The 25,851-nt window shown below is 40.9% G+C and overlaps 1 protein-coding gene across 2 annotated transcripts in view; it reads left to right on the top strand.

Annotated features, from left to right (window-relative positions):
• Nucleotides 1–25,392, top strand: part of tmem110l (transmembrane protein 110, like) — a 29,228-nt gene extending 3,836 nt beyond the window's left edge. The window contains exons 2-8 of one of the 2 annotated variants that reach the window (XM_061914113.1): nucleotides 8,877–8,925; nucleotides 15,142–15,237; nucleotides 15,316–15,437; nucleotides 19,246–19,358; nucleotides 19,458–19,541; nucleotides 21,142–21,261; nucleotides 21,415–25,392. In XM_061914113.1, the coding sequence (XP_061770097.1) occupies nucleotides 8,877–8,925; nucleotides 15,142–15,237; nucleotides 15,316–15,437; nucleotides 19,246–19,358; nucleotides 19,458–19,541; nucleotides 21,142–21,261; nucleotides 21,415–21,540 (710 nt within the window). In that variant the 3' untranslated portion in view covers nucleotides 21,541–25,392. The remainder of the gene's footprint in view (nucleotides 1–8,876; nucleotides 8,926–15,141; nucleotides 15,238–15,315; nucleotides 15,438–19,245; nucleotides 19,359–19,457; nucleotides 19,542–21,141; nucleotides 21,262–21,414) is intronic. The other variant, XM_061914114.1, reaches the window with a different exon arrangement.
• Nucleotides 25,393–25,851: the final 459 nt, after the last annotated feature.

Here is a 25,851-nt window from a genome sequence, read left to right as displayed (position 1 = left end):
GTTGACAGGTAGAAAACAAAGATGCTAAACTGACAGTTGACAGTGAGGAAACAAAGATGCTAAACTGACGGTTGACAGGTAGAAAACAAAGATGCTAAACAGACAGTTGATGGGTAGAAAACAAAGATGCTAAACTGACAGTTGACAGGTAAAAAACAGATGCTAAACTGACGGTTGACAAGTAAAAAACAAAGATGCTAAACTGACAGTTGTCAGGTAGAAAACAAATATGCTAAACTGACAGTTGACAGGTAGAGAACAAAGATGCTAAACTGACAGTTGATGGGTAGAAAACAAAGATGCTAAACTGACAATTGACGGGTAGAAAACAAAGATGCTAAACTGACAGTCGGCAGGTACGAAACAAAGATGCTAAACTGACAGTTGACGGGTATAAAACAAAGATTCTAAACTGACGGCAGACGGGTAGAAAATAAAGATGCTAAACAGACAGTTGATGGGTAGAAAACAAAGATGCTAAACTGACAGTTGACAGGTAGAAAACAAAGATGCTAAACTGACAGTCGACAGGTAGGAAACAAAGATGCTGAACTGACATTGGATAGGTAGAAAACAAAGATGCTAAACTGACAGTTGACAGGTAGAAAACAGATGCTAAACTGACAGTTGACAAGTAAAAAACAAAGATGCTAAACTGACAGTTATCAGGTAGAAAACAAATATGCTAAACTGACAGTTGACAGGTAGAGAACAAAGGTGCTAAACTGACAGTTGATGGGTAGAAAACAAAGATGCTAAACTGACAATTGACGGGTAGAAAACAAAGATGCTAAACTGACAGTTGACGGGTATAAAACAAAGATTCTAAACTGACGGCTGACGGGTAGAAAATAAAGATGCTAAACAGACAGTTGATGGGTAGAAAACAAAGATGCTAAACTGACGGTTGACAGGTATAAAACAAAGATGCTAAACTGACAGTCGACAGGTAGGGAACAAAGATGCTGAACTGACATTGGATAGGTAGAAAACAAAGATGCTAAACTGACAGTTGACAGGTAGAAAACAGATGCTAAACTGACAGTTGACGAGTAAAAAACAAAGATGCTAAACTGACAGTTGTCAGGTAGAAAACAAAGATGCTAAACTGACAGTTGACAGGTAGAGAACAAAGATGCTAAACTGACAGTTGACAGGTAGAAAACAAAGATGCTAAACTGACAGTTGACAGTGAGGAAACAAAGATGCTAAACTGACGGTTGACAGGTAGAAAACAAAGATGCTAAACAGACAGTTGATGGGTAGAAAACAAAGATGCTAAACTGACAGTCGGCAGGTATGAAACAAAGATGCTAAACTGACAGTTGACGGGTATAAAACAAAGATTCTAAACTGACGGCTGACGGGTACAAAACAAAGATGCTAAACTGACAGTTGACAGGTAGAAAACAAAGATGCTAAACTGACAGTTGACAGGTAGAAAACAAAGATGCTAAACTGACATTGGACAGGTAGAAAACAAAGATGCTAAACTGACGGTTGACGGGTACAAAACAAAGATGCTAAACTGACAGTTGACAGTGAGGAAACAAAGATGCTAAACTGACGGTTGACAGGTAGAAAACAACGATGCTAAACTGACAGTTGATGGGTAGAAAACAAAGATGCTAAACTGACAGTTGACGGGTAGAAAACAAAGATGCTAAACTGACAGTCGGCAGGTACGAAACAAAGATGCTAAACTGACAGTTGACAGGTAGAAAACAAAGATGCTAAACTGACAGTTGACAGGTAGAAAATAAAGATGCTAAACTGACATTGGACGGGTAGAAAACAAAGATGCTAAACTGACGGTTGACGGGTAGAAAACAAAGATGCTAAACTGAAAGTTGACAGTGAGGAAACAAAGATGCTAAACTGACGGTTGACAGGTAGAAAACAAAGATGCTAAACAGACAGTTGATGGGTAGAAAACAAAGATGCTAAACTGACAGTCGGCAAGTACGAACCAAAGATGCTAAACTGACAGTTGACGGGTATAAAACAAAGATTCTAAACTGACGTCTGACGGGTACAAAACAAGATGCTAAACTGACAGTTGACAGGTAGAAAACAAAGATGCTAAACTGACAGTTGACAGGTAGAAAACAAAGATGCTAAACTGACAGTTGACAGGTAGAAAACAAAGATGCTAAACTGACATTGGACAGGTAGAAAACAAAGATGCTAAACTGACGGTTGACGGGTACAAAACAAAGATGCTAAACTGACAGTTGACAGTGAGGAAACAAAGATGCTAAACTGACGGTTGACAGGTAGAAAACAAAGATGCTAAACTGACAGTTGATGGGTAGAAAACAAAGATGCTAAACTGACAGTTGACGGGTAGAAAACAAAGATGCTAAACTGACAGTCGGCAGGTACGAAACAAAGATGCTAAACTGACAGTTGACGGGTATAAAACAAAGATTCTAAACTGACAGTTGACAGTTAGGAAACAAAGATGCTAAACTGACAGTTGACAGGTAGAAAACAAAGATTCTAATCTGACATTGGACAGGTAGAAAACAAAGATGCTAAACTGACGGCTGACGGGTACAAAACAAAGATGCTAAACTGACAGTTGACAGTTAGGAAACAAAGATGCTAAACTGACAGTTGACAGGTAGAAAACAAAGATGCTAAACTGACACTTGACAGGTAGGAAACAAAGATGCTAAACTGACAGTTGACAGGTAGAAAACAAAGATGCTAAACTGACACTTGGCAGGTAAAAAACAAAGATGCTAACCTGACAGTTGACAGGTCCGAAATAAAGATGCTAAACTGACACTTGAAAGGTAGAAAACAAAGATGCTAAACCGACAATTGACGGGTACTAAACAAAGATGCTGAACTGACATTTGACAGGTAGAAAACAAAGATGCTAAACTGACAGTTGACAGGTAGGAAACAAAGATGCTAAACAGACAGTTGACAGGTAGGAAACAAAGATGCTAAACCGACAGTTGACAGGTAGAAAACAAAGATGCTAAACTGATGGTTGACAGGTAGAAAACAAAGATGCTAAACTAACAGTTGACAGGTAGAAAACAAAGATGCTAAACTGACACTTGACAGGTAGGAAACAAAGATGCTAAACTGACAGTTGACAGGTAGAAAACAAAGATGCTAAACTGACAGTTGGCAGGTAAAAAACAAAGATGCTAAGCTGACAGTTGACAGGTCCGAAACAAAGATGCTAAACTGACACTTGAAAGGTAGAAAACAAAGATGCTAAACCGACAATTGACGGGTACTAAACAAAGATGCTAAACTGACAGCTGACAGGTAGAAAACAAAGATGCTAAACTGACATTGGACAGGTAGAAAACAAAGATAATAAACTGACAGTTGACAGGTAGAAAACAAATATGCTAAACTGACAGTTGACAGGTAGGAAACAAAGATGCTAAACTGACATTGGACAGGTAGAAAACAAAGATGCTAAACTGACAGTTGACAGGTAGAAAACAAAGATGCTAAACTGACAGTCGACAGGTAGGAAACAAAGATGCTAAACTGACATTGGATAGGTAGAAAACAAAGATGCTGAACTGACAGTTGACAGGTAGAAAACAAAGATGCTAAACTGACAGTTGACAGGTAAAAAACAAAGACGCTAAACTGACAGTTGTCAGGTACAAAACAAATATGCTAAACTGACAGTTGACAGGTAGAGAACAAAGATGCTAAACTGACAGTTGACAGGTAGAAAACAAAGATGCTAAACTGACAGTTGACAGGTAGAAAACAAAGATGCTAAACTGACAGTTGACAGGTAGAAAATAAAGATGCTAAACTGACATTGGACAGGTAGAAAACAAAGATGCTAAACTGACGGTTGACGGGTAGAAAACAAAGATGCTAAACTGACAGTTGACAGTGAGGAAACAAAGATGCTAAACTGACAGTCGGCAGGTACGAAACAAAGATGCTAAACTGGCGGTTGACGGGTATAAAACAAAGATTCTAAACTGACGGCTGACGGGTACAAAACAAAGATGCTAAACTGACAGTTGACAGGTAGAAAACAAAGATGCTAAACTGACATTGGACAGGTAGAAAACAAAGATGCTAAACTGACGGTTGACGGGTACAAAACAAAGATGCTAAACTGACAGTTGACAGTGAGGAAACAAAGATGCTAAACTGACGGTTGACAGGTAGAAAACAAAGATGCTAAACTGACAGTTGATGGGTAGAAAACAAAGATGCTAAACTGACAGTTGAAGGGTAGAAAACAAAGATGCTAAACTGACAGTCGGCAGGTACGAAACAAAGATGCTAAACTGACAGTTGACGGGTATAAAACAAAGATGCTAAACTGACAGTTGACAGTTAGGAAACAAAGATGCTAAACTGACAGTTGACAGGTAGAAAACAAAGATTCTAATCTGACATTGGACAGGTAGAAAACAAAGATGCTAAACTGACGGCTGACGGGTACAAAACAAAGATGCTAAACTGACAGTTGACAGTTAGGAAACAAAGATGCTAAACTGACAGTTGACAGTTAGGAAACAAAGATGCTAAACTGACAGTTGACAGGTAGAAAACAAAGATTCTAATCTGACATTGGACAGGTAGAAAACAAAGATGCTAAACTGACGGCTGACGGGTACAAAACAAAGATGCTAAACTGACAGTTGACAGGTAAAAAACAAAGATGCTAAACTGACAGTTGACAGGTAGAAAACAAAGATGCTAAACTGACATTGGACAGGTAGAAAAAGATGCTAAACCGACAGTTGACAGGTACGAAACAAAGATGCTGAACTGACATTTGACAGGTAGAAATCAAAGATGCTAAACTGACAGTTGACAGGTAGGAAACAAAGATGCTAAACAGACAGTTGACAGGTAGAAAACAAAGATGCTAAACTGACAGTTGACAATTAGGAAACAAATATGCTAAACTGACAGTTGACAGGTACGGAACAAAGATGCTAAACTGACAGTTGACAGGTACGAAACAAATATGCTAAACTGACAGTTGACAGGTAGAAAACAAAGATGCTAAACTGACAGTTGACAGGTAGAAAACAAATATGCTAAACTGACAGTTGACAGATAGAAAACAAAGATGCTAAATTGACAGTCGACAGGTACGAAACAAAGATGCTAAACTGACAGTTGATATGTACGAAACAAAGATTCTAAACTTGCAGTTGACAGGTACGAAACAAATATGCTAAAATGACACTTGACGGGTACGAAACAAAGATGCAAAACTGACAGTTGACAGGTACAAAACAAAGATGCTAAACTGACAGTCGACAGGTAGAAAACAAAGATGCTAAACTGACAGTCGACAAGTACGAAACAAAGATGCCAAACTGACAGTTGATGGGTAGAAAACAACGATGGTAAACTGACAGTTGACAGGTAGAAAACAAAGATGCTAAACTGACAGTCGACAGGTACGAGGTACGAAACAAAGATGCTAAACTTACAGTTGACAGGTAGAAAACAAAGATGCTAAACTGACAGTTGACAGGTGGGAAACAAAGATGCTAAACTGACATTGGACTGGGAGAAAACAAAGATGCTAAACTGACAGTTGACAGGTAGAAAAACAAAGATGCTAAACTTACAGTTGACAGGTAGGAAACAAAGATGCTAAACCGACAGTTGACAGGTAGGAAACAAATATGCTAAACCGACAGTTGACAGGTAGAAAACAAAGATGCTAAACTGACAATAGACGGGTAGAAAACAAAGATGCTAAACTGACAGTCGACAAGTATGAAACAAATATGCCAAACTGACAGTTGACAGGTAGAAAACAAAGATGCTAAACAGACAGTTGACAGGTACGAAACAAATATGCTAAACCGACAGTTGACAGGTACGAAACAAAGATGCTAAAATGACAGTCGACAAGTAGAAAACAAAGATGCTAAACTGACAGTTGACAGCTAGAAAACAAATATGCTGAACTGACAGTTGACAGATAGAAAACAAAGATGCTAAACTGACAATAGACGGGTAGAAAACAAAGATGCTAAACTTACAGTCGACAAGTACGAAACAAATATGCTAAACTGACAGTTGACGGGTACAAAACAAAGATGCTAAACTGACAGTTGACAGGTATGAAACAAAGATGCAAAACTGACAGTTGACAGGTATGAAACAAATATGCTAAACTGACACTTGACAGGTACGAAACAAATATGCAAAACTGACAGTTGACAGGTAGAAAACAAAGATTCTAAACTGACAGTTGACGGGTAGAAAACAAAGATGCTAAACTGACAGTTGACAGGTAGAAAACAAAGATGCTAAACTGAATGTTGACAGGTAGAAAACAAAGATGCTAAACTGACAGTCGACAGGTACGAAACAAAGATGCTACACTGACAGTTGACAGGAAGAAAACAAAGATGCTAAACTGACAGTTGACAGGTAGAAAACAAAGACGCTAAACTGACATTTGACGGGTACAAAACAAAGATGCAAAACTTAATATAGCTACGAACGAGGCATAATGATGTAATATGTACATACAGCGAGCCTAAATAGCATGTTAGCATCCTGATTAGCGCTCCACACAAGTCAATAACATCAACAAACCTCACTTTAGTGCATTACCCCACCGCATAAAAAAGTTTGGTGGACAAAACGAGGCAAAGAAGGAGCGGCAGCGTCGCAGAAAGTTGCGCATGTTAACAAACGACGGTGCGTTCAAGGACCGCCGAAAATTGTAGGACAAAGCGGCGCTCTACAAATACTCTCATCAGTGAAACATGGACGACTTAAAAAGTGGGATTTCTAACAATTAGGAAGGTTTGTGTCATGACAGAAACCATATTTTTTTTTGCCATTTTGATACATTTTTGAAAAAGCTCCAGGGCTGCAAGAGTGGATGTACTCTGCAGGAACAACGGCTGCTGACTGATAAACAACTCGTGATTCCTGCAGCTGACTTGGAGAATGTGGGCCATGGCGAGTGCATCTGAGTGTGCAGCCTCCCCGCGCACTCGGATACACTCCGCACTTTGTGCCTTGCGAAAGGTCAACGCACTCGCAGTGATTTCATCAAGCGGCGCACACCTCCCCTTACCGTATTTCCTTGAATTGCCGCAGGGCATATAGTATGCGCCTGCCTTCGCAAAATAATTAGCGCAAGTTTAGTATTACCACCGGGTCAAACTTGTGATATCACAAGTGACACTTCCCCTGTCATCATTTTCAAAACGGAGGAGGCTGATTTCAATACTGGTCATTTGATTAAGAGCTATTAAGTAGGATTTAAGGTCCAAGCTATTGAATGCTAAAAAGAACAGCTATGTTTTATTAATATGCCTGTGGAGCCGACGGTCCGACAGACAGGCAGGGCACGCTGGAGCCCGGCCCAAGATGGCGGCGGGGAGACTGCGAGCGAGCGGAAGAGCGACCTGGACTGAGGTTTTATTGAAAAATAAACAAAGTCAAACTCCTCAAGCCATGTCCTTCCTAGGTGGTCCTGGGAACCCGCAAGACGACGGCTTGAGACCGTCACAATACCGTAGCTGCGTCTGTCAAATATGAGTCGTCAAATGACTCCCGCCTGCTGGTGGTAGAGGGCGCTAGTGATCCTTCTTGCGACTACTCGGCTGCAGAAGAAGTGAAATGAGTGACGTGGTATAACGAAGGAAGATCTCCATCGAGACCGAGAGACTTTTAAAAATTAAGAAAGTTAAAGTACCAATGATTGTCACGATTGTGGCGAAATTATTCTCAGCATTTGACCCATCACCCTTGATCACCCCCTGGGAGGTGAGGGGAGCAGTGGGCAGCAGCGGTGATGCGCCCGGGAATCATTTGTTGTGATTTAACCCCCAATTCCAACCCTTCATGCTGAGTGCCAAGCAGGAAAGGAATTAGTCCCATTTTTATAGTCTTTGGTATGACTCGGCCAGGATTTGAACTCACGACCTACCGATCTCAGGGTGTACACTCCAACTGAGTAGGTAGACAGGGTAAGGAAGACTTCTATAAACAAGTTATCAATGCTTTTGATCAGAAGGAGCTGGCATGGACTATATTTATGAGTAAAGGTAAGACCATAATAACGTTTTTTTTTTAAATAAATGTGCTTTTCATGATGGTATCCTTACATCACACTCAATTTTTTACTGCATGCCTTTGGTAAGTGCCGGAATGAGAAGAGGTTTTAAAATAATTAGCGCATGCTTACTTTTACCGCATTCTTTTGGTAAGCGCAGGAGTGAGACTGCTCAAGCCATGTCCTTCCTTGGTGGTCCTGGGAACCCGCAAGACGACGGCTTGAGACCGTCACAATACCGTAGCTGCGTCTGTCAAATATGAGTCATTAAATGACTCCCGCCTCCTGGTGGTAGAGGGCGATAGTGATCCTTCTTGCGACTACTCGGCTGCAGAAGAAGTGAAATGAGTGACGTACCATGAATTGATTAACGTGGACCCCGACTTAAACAAGTTGAAAAACTTATTCGGGTGTTACCATTTAGTGGTCAATTGTACGGAATATGTACTGAACTGTGCAATCTACTAATAAAAGTATCATTCAATCAATCAATCAAAACATTTGATATGTGCTGGAGGAGGTAATAAAGGAAGATCTCCATCGAGACAGAGAGACTTTTAAAACTGAAGAATGTTTAAGTAAGCTTAAGAATGCTTACTTTTACCGCATGCCTTTGGTAAGTGCCGGAATGAGAAGAGGTTTTGAAATAATTAGCGCATGCTTACTTTTACCGCATGCCTTTGGTAAGCGCAGGAGTGAGAAGAGGTTTTAAATTAATTAGCGCATTAATAGGCGGCTCTTGTTGGGAGGGTGTGTTTTGTTTTGTGCAAAACGAAATCTGTGGCAACAATAACAAAGATTTGCTCAATATTTCTGTTTGCAGTGAAAAGATTCCGGGAGCCCGTGGGGATCCGGCGACCTTGGAGGATCTGGTTAGAAATATTTATTATTATCTCCACTGCTGAGCAAACACTTTTATTTCATCCATCCATTCTTTCATCCTCAAAATAATCTTATCTCATCGTACAAAATATGACTTATTTCACCATTTATTATTTATTTTTTGTATGGTGATTACTTATGAGGTGGCGACTTGTCCAGGGTGTACCCCGCCTTCCGCCCGATTGTAGCTGAGATAGGCGCCAGCGCCCCCCGTGACCCCGAAAGGGAATAAGCGGTAGAAAATGGATGGATGGATGGATTACTTATGGCAGGGGTGTCCAAACTTTTTCACTGAAAAATCTAAGCAAGCGGGGGCCATTTTGATATGTTTTTATTTCAAAAACCAATACAATATTTGTGTAAAAATATACATTTAGGCCTCCACTCAGGCTTGATCCCAGGGACCCCAAAGGATTTTGGTCCCAAAAATATTTAAAATGTGTCATTGTATTGTATTATTGTTATTCAAGGTTTAAATCTCAACATTAGGTCTATCTGTCAATATAACGTTTTTACAGATTTAAGTTGTATGCCATTTTTGTTTTGTTATGGGAAAAAAAATGCAATAGTTTACCCCAATATAATTTTAAAGTGGATTATTTGAGATTATAGAATAATTGGAGCATTAAAAATGTCAACACATAACACCATTGATTAAATTTTTTTTTATTTTTTTTATTTTTTTAAGCAATGACCAAAAAAATCACACTAAAATTATTGTGGATCAAAAGGGTCCCACTCAGTAAAAATAAAAAACTTTTTTTTTTTTTTACTGTTTACTTTAAACACAATCGTCTTGAGATCAACTTCAGATGCATCTGTCAATTATAATTTTTATTGCTGTTTGTTTTTTGGGCCAGCATAGCTCGCATGGTAGAGTGGCAGTGTCAGCAACTTGAGGGTTGCAGGTTCGATTCCCGCTTGTGCCATCCTAGTTACTGCCGTTGTGTCCTTGGGCAAGACACTTTACCCACCTGCTCCCAGTGCCACCCACACTGGTTTAAATGTAACTTAGATATTGGGTGTCACTATGTAAAGCGCTATATAAATATAATTCACTTCACTTTTGTTTGCTCTTGTAAGGCCCCTCTTTAGAAAAAATAAAAACTTTGTTTTTTATATGGCAAACAAAATATGCAACATTTTCCCCCCAAAATATCTCAAATTGGAATATTTATTGTGACATTGATTTTGATTAATTATTTTTATTAAAGAAAATAACAGCCTGCATGGCAGCTTTGTGTTATTAGAGTAAACATTGCCACATTTCACCTGTTTACTCTTTTATACAACTTTTACTGTTTTTTATTTTTTTAATCGTATTTTTAGAATGTGCTTAGGGCCGTTAAAAAATGACCCGCGGCCGCACTTTGGACACCCCTGACTTGTGGCGTATATTTTGAATAAATTGAGAACAAGAAGTGAACAAAAGTTTAAGCAACTGTTATGTAAAAGAAAAAGGGTTGGGATTAAATAAGCTCTGCTTCTTCCTACTCCTTTTACCAACATGTTGGAAAGAGAAACTGGAAATTGTGATGTATCATGTTGTATGCTTGCATGTTCCAAATGAACTCAAACATATAGTGTGTATTAGGGTTGTACGGTATACTACAATACTAATGAACTATATTCGGTACTATACCGCCTTTGAAAAATACGCATTTTGGCTTAAAAACTAACGATAAAGGTGAAGTTTTACCACTGAAACACCCTCCGGAAGAGGTGCTTTAAGACATGGCTAGCTAGTTAGTGAGTTTTATCACTTCTTAATCACTAATCCTCGCCTCCATGGCGACAAATAAAGAAAGTTTCTTACAAGTATCATTTTCACTAAAGGACGAGGAATAGCTAAACATGCTTCACTACACACCGTAGGAGGATACAATAGCTCACCGGCGATACAAAGGGTGGATCTACACCAGACGTCCACTGTAATGATACCAAGTACAACAGCGTATCTATGATTACATCGATATTTTTTATCGTCACAAAAGTATTTTTTCCTTTTTTCATATTATGTTTATAAACTCAGGACATATGTCCCTGGACACATGAGGACTTTAATATGACCAATACATGATCCTGTATCTACTTGGTATCGGATCGATACCCACATGTGTGGTATCATCCCACACTAATGTAAAGTATCCAAACAAGAGAAGAATAAGTGATTATTACATTTGAACAGAAGTGTAGATAGAACATGTTGAAACAGGAAAATAAGCAGATATTAACAGTAACTAAACAAGTAGATTAATAATCAATTTTTACAGTTTGTCCCTCATAACAGGCAGATAAATGACACAATATGTTACTACATAGACTAATTAGGAGCCTTTGTTTGTTTACTTACTACTAAAAGACAAGTTGTCTTGTATGTTCACTATTTTATTTAAGGACCTTGATAAGATAATTCTTCTCACTAAGCAGATTTTATGTTGGAGTGTTTTACTTGTTTTAAGGACTTTGGTCCTAAATGATCTCAGTAAGATATCACAGCTTATACAGAAAAGTGAATACAAGGCATCCTTGGTCAACAGCCATACAGGTCAAACTGAGGGTTGCCGTATAAACAACTTTAATTAACACTGTTACAAATGTGTGAACCCACACCAAACAAGAATGACAAACAGAGTTTGAGAGAACATCCGCACCGTAACACAACAGAACAAATACTCAGAACCCCTTGCAACACTAACTCTTCCGGGACGCTGCAATATACACACCCCTTACCCCCTAACCTTAACCTCCTCATGCTCTCTCAGGGAGAGCATGTCCCAAATTCCAAGCTGCTGTTTTGAGGCATGTTAAAAAAAAAAAAAAATGGCAGTGCCATGTTGGCATTTTTTTTCCATAACTTGAAGTTGATTTAATCTGGAAAACCTTGTTACATTGTTTAATTCATGGTTGTCAAACTCTGGCCCGTGGGCCAAATTTGGCCCGCCTTGTGATTTCATTTGGCCCTCGAGGTAATATCAAATTAACATTAGAATTGGTCCGCCGGTATTATACAGGGCCAGTGCCGCTGTAACAACGCATGTGCCAACCCTCCCGAATTTCACTGCCCCTCCCTGCCTTTAGCGTCCTCTACAACCTGTTGTCACGTCGGCTTTTCCGCCATAGAAACAATGTGCCGGTTCAGTCACATAATATCTGCAGCTTTACCACACACGAATGAATGCGAGCCATACTTGGTCAACAGCCATACAGGTCACACTGGGGGTGGCCGTATAAACGACTTTAACACTGTTAAAAATATGCGCCACACTGTGAAGCTACACCAAACAAGAATGACAAACACATTTTGGGAGAACATCTGCACCGTAACACACGTAATACCCAGAACCCGTTGCAGCACTAACTCTTCCGGGATGCTATAATATACACCCCCGCTGCCCCCCCCCCCTCCAATTTTTATTTAAATTGTACTTGATATGCCATTGATATTTTTAAATCATTATTGATAGGTTGATTGGAAACACTACATTGGCCCTAGTGTGCATGTTGTCTCTCGATCTGTCTTGGCCCTGTGATGAGGTGGCGACTTGTCCAGGGTGTACACTGCCTTCCGCCCGAATGCAGCTGAGATAGGCTGCAGCGGCCCCAGAAGGGACAGGCGGTAGAAAATGGATGGCTGGATGGATCATTTGAAACTGGACTTTGCATGTCACTATGCCATCAGCATGCCACTGTGAATTGTTCCTGTTTGCGGATGACTCGGCCCTCCTGGTATCCGGCAAGGACAAGTCACAGGTGGAACAAATCTTCAGTGCTGAACTCCTCAATATTTGCACCTGGCTCGCTGACGACAAGATATCCATACTCTTAGGTAAAACGGAATCCATCCTATTTGGGTCCCATATCAAACTTAAGAAGGTCAGTGACTTCACTATAAAAGTGGGTGACATTGTTATCACCAGGAAGGATGAGATCAGCTACCTAAGTTCCATTCTAGAGGCTAATCTTTCCTGTGATAAAATGGCAACCAAGGTGATCAAAAAGCTCAAGATTCCTCTACAGAATCTCCTCTCTGGTCAACAAAAGCACCTTGAGGATTCTAGCGGGAACTCTCATTCAACCCTTCTTCGATTACGCTTGCACCTCCCGGTACCCCAGCACCTCCAAAACCCTCAAATCTAGACTCCAAACATCCCAGAATAAGCTAGTCCGGTTACTTTTAGACCTCCCCCCCAGATCACACCTCAATCCAACCCACTTCTCCAAAGTGGGCTGGCTCAGGGTGGAGGACAGAGTAAAACAACTTGCACTGAGCCTAGTCTATAAAATCCGCTACACCTCCTTGATACCGAAGTACATGTCAAACTACTTCCTTAACGTAAATGACCGCCATAACCACAACACCAGGGGGAGCTCCACAAACCACATTAAACCCAGATTCCGATCTAACAAAGGTCTTAACTCATTCTCTTTCTATGCCACATCAATGTGGAATGCACTCCCAACAGGTATAAAAGTAAGTGCATCTCTATATTGATGTGGCATAGAAAGAGAATGAGCTACTTTTCAATTGACCAACTCGAGGGGATCTACCTCATTTATATATATCATTTATATTTATTTATTTATGAAAGAGACATTTTTGTAAACAAGTTAAATGTGTTTAATGATAATACAAGCATGTGTAACACATATAGATGTCTTTCTTTCACAAAGACAAGAATATAAGTTGGTGTATTGCCTGATTCTGATGACTTGCATTGATTGGAATCAGACAGTAATGATGATAACGCCCACATTTTCAAATGGAGGAGAAAAAAAGTTGTCCTTTCTGTACAATACCACATGAAAGTGGTTGGTTTTTGGCATCTAATTCATCCAGCTTCCATACACTTTACAAGAAAAACATTGGCGGCAAATTCCGTAGCTTGCTTGATTGACATTCACGGCACCCGAGGGTCTTGTGAGATGACGCTGGCTGCTGCCAGTTCATTATTATGAAAAAATGACAGAGAGGAAGGCGAGAAACACTTTTTATTTCAACAGACTTTCGCGCCGTCCCTTCCGTCAAAACTCTAAAGGCCGACTGCACATTTCCTATCTTCACAATAAAAGCCCTGCTTCATGCTGCCTGCGCTAACAAAATAAGAGTCTCGGCACTTGTGCACGCCAGCTTTCTGAGGGATCGCTTGTACACACCAGTTTTCCGAGACTGTATTTTGTTAGCGCGGGCAGCATGAAGCAGGGCTTTTATTGTGAAGATAGGAAATGTGCAGTCGGCCTTTAGAGTTTTGACGGAAGGTACGGCGCGAGAGTCTGTTGAAATAAAAAGTGTTTCTCGCCTTCCTCTCGGTCCTATTTTCATAATAATGATCTTGCAGCAGCAAGCGTCATCTCACAAGACCCTCCGGTACCGTGAATGTCATTTAAGTGACGTCTTGGTGAAGATTGATCATCACTAATTTTTAGGTCTATTTTTTTTAAAAGCCTGGCTGGAGATCGACTGACACACCCCCCGCGATCGACGTAATGGGCACCCCTGTTCTAATGTATATACTTGTTCTTATGCTATGTGAACTCACTATGTTCTCTGCTGGCTGTACATATCCTACTAAATAAGACCTACACTGTTTCAATGTCCACATTTCTCTGTTGATGCGATTGTTGATGACTGAAGTTCTGATATCAACCAAAGCTCCTCATCCCACCCCCCGGATTGTAAATAATGTAAATAATTCAATGTATATACTATGATGATTAACTTGTGTGATGACTGTATTATGCTGATAGTATATATTTGTACCATGAATTGATTAACATGGACCCCGACTTAAACAAGTTGAAAAACTTATTGGGGTGTTACCATTTAGTGGTCAATTGTACGGAATATGTACTGAACTGCAATCTACTAACAAAAGTATCAATCAATCAAAAACTATAAAGTTATATAAGCCTTGCTCGTTCAACCTTGGCACGCGGCTTTGTTCCATTTTACATTTTGGCCCACTCTGTATTTGAGTTTGACACCCCTGCTTTAATGCATCCAGCGGGGCATCACAAAAAAATTAGGCATAATAATGTGTTCATTCCACCACTGTATTTATCAGTATGGGTCAATATCGGAATTGGTAATTAAGAGTTGGACAATATCGAAAATCGACAAAAAAGCCATTATCAGACATCTCTAGTCTTATGTGACGTTGCGTAACAAAATGATTTAGTCCGACAAGATGTTCAATCCTTTGTAGGTTTTACGACACATCCAAGCAGGCCATCGGTGCTCTCTTCATCCACTTCGCCAACGTCTTTCTGTCCACGCTCACCAAGGAGGACCCGTGCTCGCTGTCAGTCCCGCCTCTTATTTCTTCTACTCGATAAATCAAATCCTGATAATAATCCTCTTTTTTTTTTTGTTCTTCTAGCTACCTGATGAACTTCCTGCTGGACGCCACAGTAGGGATGCTGGTCATCTGGCTGGCGGTTAAAGTGGTCTCCAAAGTGGTGGAGCACAAGCAGTGGACGCCGCTCACCTTTGGAGAGTACGGTGAGCGCAGGGATGCTCAAATGTGGCGTAGAACGCTCGTCTTGTCGTAGCATCAAAACACGGCTTGCTTATTATTCGTGTGCACTTTTGATAAAGGCGCCGCTTTGGCAGTAAACGGGCAATAAAACATGACAGCGCGTTGTCAATGGTGGAAAAAGCTCATTCTTAAAGCATTTTGGTTGCTGGGGGAGGTGACTAAATACTGCCATCGTGTGGCCAACCCATGCAAAGACGGCTTGGAATCTACTTTAAGATGGAACATTTTATTTGTTGTGTACATTTGGGACTCTAAGCCATACTTGCCAACCTGGAGACCTCCAAATTCGGAAGATTTGGGAGGGTGGGCCAAAGGGGGAGGAGTGTGTATATTATATATATATATATATATATATATATATATATATATATATATATATATATATATATATATATATATATACCTCAAATTTACTGAAATTCAAACATTTCTTATATATATTTCTTATATATATTATATTCTTCAAGTAAGAAAATATTACTTTAAAAAAGTAGTTTTATACTCTTGAGTAGAGATGTCCAATTCAATATTGGACTGCCGATATATGCTTTAATATCGGAAATTATCGGTATAGGTTTAACAATTATCGGTTTCAAAAAGTAGAATTTATGACCTTTTTAAGACGCATCTGTGTACGCGGACGTAGGGAGAAGTACAGAGGGCCAATAAACCTTAAAAGCACCGTCTTTGCGTGCCGGCTTAGTCACATAATATATCTACAGCTTTTCACACACAAAAGTGAATACAAGGCATACTTGGTCAACAGCCATACAGGTCAAACTGAGGGTGGCCGTATAAACAACTTTAACACTGTTACAAATGTGTGAACCCACACCAAACAAGAATGACAAATGCATTTTGAGAGAACATCCGCACCGTAGCATAACAGAACAAATACGCAGAACCCTTTGCAGCACTAACTCTTCCGGGACGCTACAATATACACACCCCTTACCCCCCAACCTTAACCTCCTCATGCTCTCTCAAGTAAGAAAATATTACTTTAAAAAAGTAGTTTTTACTCGTGAGTAGAGATGTCCGATTCAATATTGGATTGCCGATATATGCTTTAATATCGGAAATTATCGGTATAGGTTTAACAATTATCGGTTTCAAAAAGTAAAATGTATGACTTTTTAAAACGCCGCTGTGTACACGGACGTAGGGAGGACTATAGAGTGCCAATAAACCTTAAAGGCATTTCCTTTGCGTTCTGGCCCATTCACATAATATCTACAGCTTTTCACACACACAAAAGTGAATGCAAGGCATACTTGGTCAACAGCCATACAGGTCCAACTGAGGGTGGCCGTATAAACAACTTTAACACTGTTACAAATGTGTGAACCCACACTAAACAAGAATGACAAAACACATTTCGAGAGAACATCCGCACCGTAACACAACAGAACAATTACTCAGAACCCCTTGCAGCAATAACTCTTCCGGGACGCTACAATATACACACCCCTTACCTCCCAACCTTAACCTCATGCTCTCTCAAGTAAGAAAATATTACTTTAAAAAAGTAGTTTTATACTCGTGAGTAGAGATGTCCGATTTAATATTGGACTGCCGGTATATGCTTTAATATCGGAAATTATCGGTATAGGTTTAACAATTATCGGTTTCAAAAAGTAAAATGTATGACTTTTTAAAGCGCCGCTGTGTACACGGACGTAGGGAGGAATATAGAGTGCCAATAAACCTCAAAGGCATTTCCTTTGCGTGCCGGCCCAGTCACATAATATCTACAGATTTTCTCACACAAACAAGTGAATGCAAGGCATACTTGGTCAACAGCCATACAGGTCACACTGAGGGTGGCCGTATAAAGAACTTTAACACTGTTATAAATGTGTGAACCCACACTAAACAAGAATGACAAACACATTTCGGGAGAACATCCGCACCGTAACACAACATAAACACAACAGAGCAAATACCCAGAATCCCTTTCAGCACTAACTCTTCCGGGACGCTACAATATACATCCCCACCTACGCCCCGCCCACCTCAACCTCCTCATCCTCTCACAGGGAGAGCATGTCCCAAATTCCAAGCTGCTGTTTTTTAGGCATGTTAAAAAAATATTGCACTTTGTGACTTCAATAATAAATACGGCAGTGCCATGTTGGCATTTTTGTCCATAATTTGAGTTGATTTATTTTGCCAAACCTTGTTACATTGTTTAATGCATCCAGCGGGGCATCACAACAAAATAAGGCATAATAATGTGTTCATTCCACGACTGTATATATCGGTATCGGTTGATATCGGATGATATCGGAATCGGTTATTAAGAGTTGGACAATATCGGATATCGGCAAAAAAGCCATTATCAGACATCTTTACTTGTGAGTGTTGATGACAGATTTGCATCGGTTGATATTCCAGTTTCAAGCATGTTTTACTCAATATCGGTCATAAAATCTCAGCAACAATCTGTGATATCTTACTGAGATCATTTAGGACCAAAGTCCTTAAAACAAGTAAAACACTCCAACATAAAATCTGCTCAGTGAGAAGAATTATCTTATCACACAGAAAATAAACAAATATCACCCTTATTTGAGATATCTAATCTTACTTAGATTTCAGCTTTTGCAGTTAGGTCCTTAAATAAAATAGTGAACATACTAGACAACTTGTCTTTTAGTAGTATATCTGTGTTTGCCCTGTGATGAGGTGGCGACTTGTCCAGGGTGTACACCGCCTTCCGCCCAATTGTAGCTGAGATAGGCGCCAGCGCCCCCCGCGATCCCAAAAGGGAATAAACGGTAGAAAACGGATAGATGGATAAACAAACAAAGGCTTCTTATTAGTCTATGTAGTAACATATTGTGTCATTTATCTGCCTGTTATGAGGGACAAACTGTAAAAACGTGTTTATTTACTGTTAATATCTGCTTATTTTCCTGTTTCAACATGTTTTATCTCCACTTCTGTTCAAATGTAATAATCACTTATTCTTTTCTTCTTTGATACTTGACATTTGTTTTGGACGATACCACAAATTTAGGTATCGATCCGATACCAAGTAGTTACAGGATCATACATTGGTCACATTCAAAGTCCTCATGTGTCCAGGGACATATTTACTGACTTTATAAACATAATAGATTTTTTTTTTTTAATATTGTGAAGATAAAAAATATCGATGTAATCATATTAGTATCAACGAGATACGGTCTTGTACTTGGTATCATTACAGTGGATGTCAGGTGTAGATCCACCCACGGCATTTGTTTACATTCAGGCATCCTAGCTTTTGTTATTGTATCCTACGGTGTGTAGTGAAGCATTTTTAGCTGTTGCTCGTCCTGCAGTGATAATGATACTTGTAAGAAACTCACTTTATTCGTCGCCATGGAACAGAGGATTATCAATTTACCAATGTTTACTTATATAACCCTAAATCAAAAGTGTCTCAAAGGGCTGCACAAGCCACAACGATTAGGGATTTGGAAGTATCTAAAATACTGCCGACTGCGGATGAACGTTAGCCGCTAGCTATTTAGCTAGCCATGTCTTAAAGTACCTCTTCCTGGGGGTGTTTTAGTGTTGTATTTATCTTTATTCATTTTTAAGCCAAAATGCGCCCGTTCTCCCTTTTTCTGTCTACACACTGTGTCCGCTTGTAAGTACTCTGTGTGTGTGCGCTGCCAAACATGCTCCTCTGCTCGTAAAACCAGCAATGATGTTGGTTTTGCATAATCAAACCCCCTTTTAAGAGTTCATTACCAAATAAAGTTTTTTTTTCCGGTCCAGGTGACCCCCCCCAGGCGGCGGCGTGGCTGGGTCAGTGTGGCGTCTACCTGCTCATCATGGTGCTGGAGAAAGGCGCCATAAGCCTGGTGTTGCTGGTCCCGGGATGGTCCAAAGTACGTAAATCTCCTCCGACAGCCTGTGGGAAATAAAGAAGTTGGCGAATTTAGATTTTTTTTTTCCGGAAAAAACAACAATCTGATCGTCCTTCGCAGCTCCAGGCGCTTCTGCTGGGCTACATCGCCGACCCTCAGCTGGAGTTGGTGCTGGTCATGCTCATCGTGCCCTTCATCGTCAACGTAAGACGTTTTCCCGTCTTTCCCGGACTACAAAGCCCGTTTCCATATGAGTTGGGAAATTGTGTTAGATGTGAATATAAACGGAATACAATGATTTGGATATCATTTTCAACCCATATTCAGTTGAAAGCATTACAAAGACAAGATATTTGATGTTCAAACTCATAAACTTAATTTTTTTTTGTTGCAAATAATAATTAACTTAGAATTTCATGGCTGCAACACGTGCCAAAGTAGTTGGGAAAGGGCATGATCACCTCTGTGTTACATCACTTTTACTTTTAACAACACTCAATAAACGTTTGGGAACTGAGGAAACTAATTGTTGAAGCTTTGAAAGTGGAATTCTTTCCCATTCTTGTTTTATGTAGAGCTTCAGTCCTTCAACAGTCCTGTCGTATTTTACGCTTCATAATGCGCCACACATTTTCCATGGGAGACAGGTCAGGACTGCAGGCGGGCCAGGAAAGTACCCGCACTCTTTTTTTCACGAAGCCACGCTGTTGTAACACGTGCTGAATGTGGCTTGGCATTATCCTGCTGAAATAAGCAGGGGCGTCCATGAAAAAGACGGCGCTTAGATGGCAGCATATATTGTTCCAAAGCCTGTATGCACCTTTCAGCATTAATGGTGCCTTCACAGATGTGTAAGTTACCCATGCCTTGGGCACTAATACACCCCCATACCATCACAGATGCTGGCTTTTCAACTTTGCGTCGAAAACAGTCTGGATGGTTCGCTTCCCTTTCGGTCCGGATGACACGATGTCCCCAAAAAAATTTGAGATGTGGACTCGTCAGACCACAGAACACTTTTCCAATTTGCATCAGTCCATCTTAGATGATCTCGGGCCCAGAGAAGCCGGCGGCGTTTCTGGATGTTGTTGATAAATGGCTTTCGCTTTGCATAGTAGAGCTTTAACTTGCACTTACAGATGTAACGACCAACTGTATTTAGTGACAGTGGTTTTCTGAAGTGTTCCTGAGCTCATGTGGTGATATCCTTTAGAGATTGATGTCGGTTTTTGATAGGATCAAAGGTCACGGTCATTCAATATTGGTTTCTGGCAATGCCGCTTACATGGAGTGATTTCTCCAGATTCTCTGAACCTTTTGATGATATTATGGACCGTAGATGTTGAAATCCCTAAATTTCTTGCAATTTCACTATGAGAAACGTTCTTCTTAAACTGTTTGACTATTTTCTCACGCAGTTGTGGACAAAGGGGTGTACCTCGCCCCATCCTTTCTTGTGAAAGACTGAGCATTTTTTGGGAAGCTGTTTTTATACCCAATCATGGCACCCACCTGTTCCCAATTAGCCTGCACACCTGTGGGATGCTCCAAATAAGTGTTTGATGAGCATTCCTTCTTTGTCCCGTGTTGCTGGCCTCAAATTCTAAAGTTAATGATTATTTGCAAACAAAAATAATGTTTATGAGTTTGAACATCAAATATGTTGTCTTTGTAGCATATTCAACTGAATATGGGTTGAAAATTTGATTTGTATTCCGTTTATATTTACATCTAACACAATTTCCCAACTCATATGGAAACGGGGTTTGTATGACGTCAAACTTAAATCTTTTTCCCTCTGCAGTCCATCATGTTCTGGGTGGTGGACAGCCTGACCATGAGGAAGAACAAGAGCGTGGACGACTCGTGCGACAGCTCACTGAAGGCCGACCCGCTGCCCTGGGCCGTGGACGACGAGTCCCGGGTGAGAGGGACTATTCAACCAAGCGTGTTCATGTTGCTACGCTGCACACAGCCACTAGGGGGCGTACATGCACTGTCTTTGCCATCATTCAGTTATTCGGGGGTGTATTTTTTTAGCGTCTCACCTGATTGCGCCACTTTTTTGTGCCCGCAGGTTCTCCTCACAGTGGACACGGACACCGACGAGGCCCCGGGAGGTGAAGATGGCGAGCCTGGCGAGGCTTTGCCTGCGGTGCAGTACTCCGGAGCGACGCTGAGGCCCAGCTGGGTCGTGGTTTGAAGCTCTGAACACACACACACACACACCAAAAAATCCTACACACACGGTTACCTGGACAAATGAAATGTGCGAGCACCTTGGGCAGCGCGGTTCGGTTGGAGAAATAAGCCGTGCCAGCAACTTGAGGGTTCCAGGTTCGATCCCCGCCTCCGCCACCCTAGTCACTGCCTCGCAGGGCAAGACCACCTGCTCCCAGTGCCACCCACACTGGTTCAAATGCACCTTACTATGTAAAGCGCTTTGAGTCACTAGAGAAAAGCGCTATATAAATATAATTCACTTCACCTTTCAAGTGGGACCACCGCCACGTGAAGTCGTTTCAGGACCAAAAAGCACGACATCAGATCTTCCAAATGGAGGGAGATAAAAAAAATGGACTACCCACGTTCTTTTGGGGGACTTTTGGGAACACCCCCGCCCCCAAAGAGGAGCCAGAACTGCTTTTAATCCAGCTTTTGACGCAAGGTGTAATCATCACTCCTGCACCTTTTTCGCCCACTTGCAAGGAAGTTAGCCTTTATTACAAGACTGCGACGCTTCAATCGGTTCCTGTTGCGGAAAAAAAAAAAACAAGACATTTTATGGACAATTTCATGGGAAATAAGCAGAAAGAAAATACTTCTGTTTACATCTGTGAGGACTGAATGTGTTTTTGGAGATGAATGTTGATATTTGTTCAACACATACTTGCCAACCCTCCTGATTTCCATGGGAAGAGTCCTGAATTTCAGTGCTCCGCCCCGAAAATCTCCCGGGGCAACCATTCTCCCGATTTCCACCCAGGCAACAATATTGGGGGCGTGTCTTAAAGGCCTACTGAAAGCCACTACTAGCGACCACGCAGTCTGATAGTTTATATATCAATGATGAAATATTAACATTGCAACACATGCCAATACGGCCTTTTTAGTTTACTAAATTACACTTTTAAATTTCCCGCGAGGTATCCTGTTGAAAATGTCGCGGAATGATGACGTTTGCTTGTGACCAGCACCACTCACGGCTAAAATCGTCCGATTTAATCGCATAATTACACAGTATTCTGGACATCTGTGTTGCTGAATCTTTTGCAATTTGTCCAATTAATAATGGAGACGTCAAAGAAGAATGCTGTTGGTGGAAAGCAGCTGCGTTTAGCAACACAAACACAGTTGTGAAGCTTTAATATGGAACAGAGCGGTCAAGCGAACATGTTTCCCTACCACATGTCAACCCTGCTGGTTTTGGTGAGAAAATTGTGGTAATAAGTCGGCTCTTACCGGAGACATGAGTGGAGCTTGCGTCCTCCTGCAGCTGTCAAAGAGGCAGCTGCGACTTTCTTGGCTTCACTCAGAGACACTGGCGGTCACCACACCTGTCCGACTTTCAGGTCTGACTTTTATAATCTCACTAAAACACTAGTAACAGTATAAGCAGATAAGACATTTTCCAGAATTATCCTAGTAAATATGTCTAATAACATCTGCATTGCTCTCACTGCCCTCGCCCTTTTTTTTTTCTTCTAGTCCTTCACTCTCACTATCCTCATCCACAAATCTTTCATCCTCGCTCAAATTAATGGGGAACTTGTCACTTTCTCGGTCCGAATCACTCTTACTGCTGGTGGCCATGATTGTAAACAATGTGAGGAGCTCCACAACCCGTGACGTCACGCGCACATCGCCTGCTACTTCCGGTACAGGCAAGGCTTTTTTATCAGCGACCAAAAATGTGCGGACTTTATCGTGGATGTTCTCTACTAAATCCTTTCGGCAAAAATATGGCACACACACACACACACACACACACACACACACACACACACACACACACACACACACACACACACGGTCAACAGCCATGCGGGTCACACTGAGGGTGGCCGTACAAGCATTTTTAACACTGTTACAAATATGTGAACCCACACCAAACAAGAATGACAAACACATTTCGGGAGAACATCCTCACCGTAACACAACATAAACACAACAGAACAAATACCCAGAACCCCTCGCAGCACTAACTCTTCCGGGACGCTACAATATACACCCCTGCTACCACCAAACCCCACCCCCATCTCCCGAATTCGGAGGTCTCAAGGTTGGCAAGTATGTGTATACAATACGGACCAAAAGTTTGGACACACCTTCTCAATCAATCAATGTTTACTTATATAGCCCTAAATCACAAGTGTCTCAAAGGGCTGCACAAGCCACAGCGGCGTCCGTGGATCAGCGCCCACATAAGTGCAAGGAAAAACTCACAACACAGTGGGACGTCAATGAGAAACCTTGGAGAGGACCGAGACCTTGGAGAGGACCGCAAATGTGGGTAACCCCCCCCCCTGGATGCAATGGACGTCGAGTGGGTCTAACATAATATTGTGAAAGTCCAGTCCATTGTGGATCTAAAATAATAGTGAGAGTCCAGTCCATAGTGGATCTAACATAGTAGTGAGAGTTGGATTCACTATAGACTGGACTCTCACTATTATGTATGATCCACTATGGACTGGACTCTCACTATTATGTTAGATCCACTATGGACTGGACTCTCACTATTATGTTAGATCCACTATGGACTGGTCTCTCACTATTATATTAGATCCACTATGGACTGGACTCTCACTATTATGTTAGATCCACTATGGACCGGACTCTATTATGTTAGATCTACTATGGACTGGACTCTATTATGTTAGATCCACTATGGACTGTACTGTCACTATTATGTTAGATCCACTATGGACTGGACTCTCACTATTATGTTAGATCCACTATGGACTGGACTCTCAAACTATTATGTTAGCTCCACTATGGACTGGACTCTCACTATTATGCTAGATCCACTATGGACTGGACTCTCACTATTATGTTAGATCCACTATGGACTGGACTCTCACTATTATGTTAGATCCACTATGGACTGGACTCTCACACTATTATGTTAGATCCACTATGGACTGGACTCTCACTATTATGTTAGATCCACTATGGACTGGACTCTCACTATTATGTTGGATCCACTATGGACTGGACTCTCACTATTATGTTAGATCCACTATGGACTGGACTCTCACACTATTATGTTAGATCCACTATGGACTGGACTCTCACAATATTATGTTAGATCCACTATGGACTGCACTCTCACTATTATGCTAGATCCACTATGGACTGGACTCTCACTATTATGTTAGATCCACTATGGACTGGACTCTCACAATATTATGTTAGATCCACTATGGACTGCACTCTCACTATTATGTTAGATCCACTATGGACTGGACTCTCACTATTATGTTAGATCCACTATGGACTGGACTCACACTATTATGTTAGATCCACTATGGACTGGACTCTCACTATTATGTTAGATCCACTATGGACTGGACTCTCACACTATTACACTGCTGGAAACGTGCAAGAGGCCTTTGACTTGTTCTTTTCATTTTGACCCTTGATGGAAAAAGTTTGGACACCCCTGGTGTATGTACACATACTGTACGTAAGTGAAAGTCACCTTCTAGAAGTTCTCCTGTCATTAATTTACTTCTGCTGCTTTCACCACAGACACATGAGTTATTTCCCCGCTTCAGGTTAAACTTCAGCTTTTTCTTCAGAACATTCCGAACGCTGGCCATTTTACGTTGTATATTTGCACGATCCTTTCAGTATTTATTCTCATCATTTATGTGTACTTGAATTTTTTTTTTTTTTTTTTCCATACCGCAATTGTTAAAAGACTTGAATTCTTGTATCGTCATGTAGTTTTGTATCTTTTGGCGGCGGTCGCCATGGCGCTTCTTACAGGATCATTCTTGGATAGCTGTCACCGTAAATAAAGACAATTGACGCATGAGTGGCAGGTCAATTACCCGTGTGTGTGTGATTGTGGGCAGAGCCAGCGGCACAGTGACCTCCACCTGCTGACCTTATCGCAGCCCGAGTTGAGTTTATACCAAAAAGTTCTATTTTGGTTTCATCTGACCACATGACATTCTCCCAAACCTCTGCTGTATCATCCATGTATCCATTTTGGTATAAACTGAACTCGTCGTGTTTGGAGGAAGAAGAATACTGAGTTGCATCCCAAGAACACCATACCTACTGCGAAGCATGGGGGTGGAAACATCATGCTTTGGGGCTGTTTTTTCTACTAAGGGGACAGGACGACTGATCCGTGTTAAGGAAAGAATGAATGGGGCCATGTATCGTGAAATTTGGAGCCAAAACCTTCCATCAGTGAGAGCTTTGAATACTTATTTTCCACCATAATTTACAAATAAATTCTTTAAAATTCCTGGATTTTTTTTTCACATTCTGTCTCTCA

This window comes from Nerophis ophidion, linkage group LG10, assembly GCF_033978795.1.
Source record: "Nerophis ophidion isolate RoL-2023_Sa linkage group LG10, RoL_Noph_v1.0, whole genome shotgun sequence".
Classification (NCBI taxonomy): Eukaryota; Metazoa; Chordata; class Actinopteri; order Syngnathiformes; family Syngnathidae; genus Nerophis; species Nerophis ophidion.
This window is presented reverse-complemented; position numbering and strand designations above follow the sequence as displayed.